The 6,400-nt window shown below is 38.7% G+C and overlaps 1 protein-coding gene across 11 annotated transcripts in view; it reads right to left on the reverse strand.

Moving 5' to 3' along the window:
* Positions 1-6,400, reverse strand: part of LOC107272004 (protein unc-13 homolog C) — a 49,288-nt gene that overhangs the window by 31,900 nt on the left and 10,988 nt on the right. For all 11 annotated transcript variants that reach the window (XM_025089277.1, XM_025089280.1, XM_025089276.1 and 8 more), the window contains 2 exons: positions 3,167-3,210; positions 521-611 (listed from right to left, as the gene is read on the reverse strand). In XM_025089277.1, coding sequence (XP_024945045.1) covers positions 521-611; positions 3,167-3,210 — 135 coding nt within the window. The remainder of the gene's footprint in view (positions 1-520; positions 612-3,166; positions 3,211-6,400) is intronic.

A 6,400-nucleotide genomic window follows, 5' to 3' on the forward strand; every position in this document is an offset into this window, starting at 1 on the left:
TAAGAAGAACGAGGGGGGCGGGTGGGGGGGGGAGCGTAATATCCTGGACAAAGAAATTTGCCATAAGACACGACCGGAAGACCAACAAGGTCGTGTCTTATGCATTTGCCGTCGCAAAAAAAATTAAATTTCCCAAAATGGTAAACCGGAAGTGTCGAGGATCAAAAAAAAAATTTTCATCTCATTCGTATAAACGGAAATTAATTTTTCCTAGAAATCTGAATTTTGATTGGTTCAGCAGGGTTTTTTTTTTTTTTTTTTTTTTTTTTTTTTTTTTTTTTTTTTTTTTTTTTTTTGGAATTTTGGATACATTCACGACGGCGCACACACAGATGCACATATACACACATATATACATTCTTTTGTTTTGCGATGGCTACTGCATAAGACAGTCACCACACGTTACGTGTGGCTGCTCCTTAAAAGGTAAATCGTGATGGGTGGCTAACCGGACGTCGTAGACGGTCCAGGTAAATAGATGACGGATAACACAGGTAATAATAGGTAATCATGTACCTACCAGCTCGGAGACCAGGGGTATAGACTTGCGACGTGGCCGAATATCCGGCATGCTGTCGATGTTGCTGTAGAAGGGATTGTCGCCGGGATGCCTGAAATCGAAACGATCTTGATTAGCCCATCGTTAATTAATCCATCAAAGCACGTAGACACGTCTCGTAGGTAATTTGAGTGGTAAGTCGAAATCGACAGAGACACTACGTAACTCACCGTTCAATTTAAACAGTCTCAATTCTAGATTGAGCATAATTTCCAAAAAATGGACAAATTCGATATAAATGTTAAAGAAGAAAAGAAAAATAAAAAAAAATTTTCAAAATTTCTCAACTCTGTTCTAGAGTTGAAAAATGTTTTTTTTTTTTACAGTTTTTAAATATGACCAATTCAAGCCATAACTTGGCTTTGTTAACGTCGTTAATTACGAGAGCTATTGAAACTAGCCTTAAAGCTTTTGCACCCCATTGAAATTTGCACATTTCCAATTTGAGACCTTTTTTTATCGACCGAAAGTTTGATGATGGATTGTCTCGGGGGCTAATTTTTTTTTTTCACTGTACTACTATCCTCCCGCCGGTAGCACCGAGGGTCGAGGCCCAAGCTTCCAGACGGGACCGACTGAGAAACGGTTAAAGCCACGTCCAATTAGTCGTATGGTACGTTGGTGTCGTGTCGGGACGAAATATACGCGGCTAATGGTGCTAGATGGTTGCAGATATCAGAACGGACTTGAAGTGGCCCACTCTTACACCCCACTTCCTTCCCGTGACCCATTCCCATCAACCCCCAGACTACCTCGGCACTCCAGGATCTCCCTATCGTGAGACCACCCCCTAGGTCACCCTTAGTCACCCTCGGCCATCTTTAGCCACCTTGAGCCACCCTCCACGAGTGAACCCTCTCACCGAGTCACCCTAAGACTCTTATCGTCAATTTCGATTGGCACCCTCAAAAGCCACCCCTGCAGACTCGATTCGGCCGTTTGTTTACCGAACCCACCGAGCTTTTAAGTCGAAACTTACCCCCACGGAATGACAAGATCCCGATTTTATTTTTTTTATTCTTAGACTTTAAATATATGGATCGATTACTTTTCCTACGGCAACCCCCTCTCGCGACCCACCCTTATTCATTTCTCGAGTGTACTCGCACCTCGAGAGCTACCACGATCCAAGTACCTTCTCCAGGAGTATGTACTTGGCTATACTAATATCTGTCGGCATTTTAATTTTTTTTTTTTTTTTTTTTTTTTTTTTTACACCCTTAATGCCTCAAGACGATTGTAATTTTTTTTTTTTTTTAACATAATTTCTCGCCCCATGAATCTTCGAGACGACTACCCGATCAGTCACCTGAAGACTAACCTTAATCTTCGTGACGATTCGTCGTTTATCGCTCCGTAGAGAGAGAAGGAGATTGTCATGGGAACTAGGTCGGTTATCATCCTGTGTGACAGGACCTTCATCTTAATCGCCTCCAAAACGGTACTTCGTTCCTACACGCTAACTCCACGTCACGAGCAATCCTACCAAACCCTAGGGAACCCTTCCGCTCTTTTAGTACAAGATTTTTCCGCAGAGCCAGGAGGGAGCGAGTATAGCGAAAATGGACGTTTTCGTCGCGCTTTGCTCCACGTTCTAATCACGAAGACAGATGCTGTGTTTTCTTCATCATAGCGTTCTCATGGACCTGTCAGTTTATCAGCATTCGTCTCATCTACCAAAGACGTGAACGCGGGCAGGTGACGTTGCGGAATGATGGAAAAATCAATTGTACCCAGAACACTGATATACGTATACAGAAACGCACAGTTAAGACAGGAGGAGTCATGGCTTTATTTCTTGAGGTTTTTTGGTAAGAAAAAAAAAAAAAATTTGTCTTCAGTCTGAAAATATTTTTTTCATCGAAAATAAAAGCAATTTCGATTTTCTAATTAAATTAGAAAATAAGTCTTATAATTTTTTTCTCCCTTCCAGAAAAGGGTTGACGTTGCGTCATTTTGTGTGAAATGTTCAATTAAATTTTTATCGAAAAAAATTATTAAATAATATATAATCAAATTTCCAGATTCATAATTAAAAATTTAATGCATTATATTTCAAGAGATCGTTTCTTTATCGTTATAGGTAATATAAATAAATAATTTTTTATCTAGAAATCATCTCGCGGCATAAACAAATCGGTGTATGGTATAAAGGCGCGTGTTCGCTTAGCGAACAAATGAAAGACGAACAAAGAGTAGCGAATGAACTCGGCTGAATATTCGTTCGGAGTTTTAATAGAATTCAATGTATTGTCTGCTGTCGACAGTGGTATTTATTTTTGAATGTTTTCTCGAACCTTAATTGAATTCTACTTATCAAAGAACTTCATTGTCAAAAGTTCGTTGGATTACCTTATCAAAGATAAGCCAATCGGATATCCTTCGGATTCGTTTACCTGTACACACTAATAAAGTGAGTTCGTCTCTATTTTTTGGTCGTTCAGTGAATACGCACCTTTAGACTCTAATATTTGGATAACATACGAAAAAGTCAATTTTGATAACGTGCGCGTTGATAACGCACTGATACGTTGTCATTCGGTTCTTATCAATTTTTACCATAAGAAACGAACAAACGAACATGAACTTAAAGGAGTGTGAACTCACCCATTGGCTCGTCCTCCAGATTCGCCTCCAGCTCCGCTGGGATTCTAACAAACAAAAAAACAAGTTTATTAAAAACAAGCTAGTAACAATGAACAAAAATAAAAAAAAACACAGCTCGTGTCCAAACAACGATGTACAGTCTTAAGAAAGTGTGCAGCCGCGAAAGCCCGATAAGTGTAAAATATTACGTTAGAAAAAAAAAAAAAAAGAAGCAATCAAGAGACTTTTCGGTGTAAGAAAATTTGGAAACTTTCGAAAAAAAATTTTATTCAATTTTACCTCAAATCCCGCTTTAATAATTTTGAAAATTTTCTAACCGAGATATTACCCAGATTTCACGGCCGCACACGCACAATGTTTTGCCTCGATCGAATAGTATTAGCATGAAACAGAAACGAGTGTCAGGGCGACGGCTTCGCTTTGGTCGACTTACTTCGACCTGGGAAGAAAGGCGTTAACGTCACTTTTCAAAGTTGCGATTTATTGACACATCCTCGTCGAAATGTCCCTAGTTACATTGCTAGGACATTCGACCTTATTTTTTTCATTTTTCAAACTTCTCAGACACTTATTCTTCCTCGCTATCATCGGTCCGATACAAATGACTCGTGGTACAGCAATTTACACTTATTAGTCGTCATTTCGTCGCTGTATCCTTTACGTAAGATAAATACGTGTCCGGGCCAGACCCCGCTTATGCCTTTTCTAGTTCGTGCTCGCAATAAAATTATTTTACCGTGGCGCCACCTGGTGGCCGAACGGCGAATTAGTCTTTCCGAACTTCTCTCCGCCATCATTTTTATCGCTGACACGAATACGGACGTTCCACGTCTGCTTATCAATCGACGCTTTTCACTTGGTCCTTTCGTCACTGCATGCTCAACATTTCTCTTCCGGTTTTTACGACGTCGCACGGGCGTCCCCCTACGTCAGGCGTCGGCTTCCCCTTGGCTTCTAGGCGATTTGGCTCGTCTGCCCTCTCTCGTGAAGTGGATGCGAGAGTGTATAACAGCCCGTATAAATATAATATGTATAATACTCGTAATCTGCTACGATAGAGTTATATAATAATATAATATAAACTTATAGATAGCGTAACAAGTATTAGAGTTAGACCCACGGGTAGGTATCTCTTTTTTTCTTTGTTTCTCTGTTAAACAGTCTTGCGGAAGGATTATTCCTGCTCGAAGCTCAACGCTGGAGTGACGCTTTTAACAGTTCTACGTGTATTTGCCTTGACCACTGAGTGGGCGCTTTCGAAAACGTCTTTCTCGGCGAAGGGCGAAAATTTGTAATTCCTTCTCTTTTTCCTATTCATTTCCATTACATTGTTCCGTAAACAGGTACAAAAGCCACTTGATATATCGAACGACGAGAACATCGGATGCCCTGATTCTTGAACTGTTCCGGTGACATTCTTTTACTTTTTTCGTTTTTTTTTTTTACAATTTCCTTAAAGGTGTACTTCCGATTATCGAATTGATCGGTCAGGCGTATGTAGATTAATTAGTCAAGATCACCAAGCATTTTGTATATGTCATGTACGTTTTGTAACGCGGGATTTTTGAATTTCAATTATCGGGACCCTGTCTGATAATTCAAAAATTTGAATTTTAAATTTTGAATTTTAGATAATCGAATTTTGACATTTTCCCGATTTTTTTTTTTTTCCAATCGCGTCCATCATCAACCAAGACGTTTTCGAAGGCAGGGAGGAGTAACTTAATATATCTATAGGTATATAGGTGGTACAGCATCGCTTTGCGACTACATTTCATAAGCGATACATGACAACGAAACATCATTTATCCAATAATCTATTAGGCCCTTAATAACGAACTACCGTTTACGTGAATACTAGCTTAATTCTTTTTTTTTTAATTTTTTCTCCACTAAACTCTATATCGAAAGCCTTAATAATCTTCGCTGTTCTACGTCGATCGATGATTTCGTTAATGATATGACACTTAATGAGACAAGGTGACGATAATGATATGGAAGAGTGATAAGGGTTCCGCAGCGTCGAGACTTCGTATTCGTAGCAACTTTCCAAAAAAAAAAAAAAAAAAAAATCTTCATCCACATTAATTTACAAAAAAAATTATCTGCGTTCATTAAAATAATTAAGACATTCGTCCCGAGTTAGATATGTTAATTTTACAAGGCTTATAATCATTTATCACAACCTGAATGTAGGTACGATAGCGAAAAACGTCGATAACGAAGCAACAGTCTGACGCAAAAGTATGGCGAGTGACCCGCATGAAAAATCGTAAATCACAAAGCGCCAATTATATATTAATATTTCGAACACGCATTGTGGACATTAGTATGACGTTGTCATATGGAACGTGCGTCGTTTCTACTGTAGTATATTCGATAATCAAGTACGACGTGCATATAGTACCAGGCATACGTATCCTATGTACCATCTATATCCACACGTCAGTAATATTTCCCCATTTTCACCGTTGGATTAAAAATGCAAAATTACTCGAATTTGAAAAAGCAGCATTTTCTGCCACGAAGAAGAACTCTCGACGGTGGACCTATTCTATGATATAACATTTAACGTGCACTTAGTTTACCTATACTGCACGTTCAATATGGATGACCTATGAACCGAATGTTAGTCACATAAGTAAACACGCCTACCTGTCCTGTTGAGTCTACAGGCTACATATATGCATATATACTAATTGTAGGACTACATATATGTATATACCGATCGTAGACTCGAGCCGATTAGAAATTACGTGCCTGTTGTTAAAATGTGTTTTACGCTTGAAAATAATTCGATGAATTGTTTAATTAAACAATTTTGTTATTTAATTCCTTAATAGACATTTAATTATAAATAAATAAACAAATAAAATTTTTTTTTGAGAAATTTTAAAAATTTCATTTTTTTTTCATAAGCTCGGACAAGCGCACGCGTTTACCATGACAATTTCGCAGGTCTTTTTAATGATCCGTGTTATGTTTATGGATTATACGAAAAAGTAGCCGATTTGCTTATTTAATATGCGTGTATACGTGGTGCGTGATATCGAATTGGGAATTGCGGATATTATGACTGTTGGTTCAGATTCCAACGTTCCCAATGTCTGCGGATGATATGTTGAGCCATATATGTAATAATAACAGTGTGCGTGTTATTACGGTGTAGCGCCTGTAAATCCACGCAGCATCCAAACCCTAATCCTACCTTTCTCAAATAATCCCCCCCCCCCC

Source organism: Cephus cinctus, unplaced genomic scaffold, assembly GCF_000341935.2.
Source record: "Cephus cinctus unplaced genomic scaffold, Ccin1 Ccin1_scaffold1086, whole genome shotgun sequence".
Lineage (NCBI taxonomy): Eukaryota > Metazoa > Arthropoda > Insecta > Hymenoptera > Cephidae > Cephus > Cephus cinctus.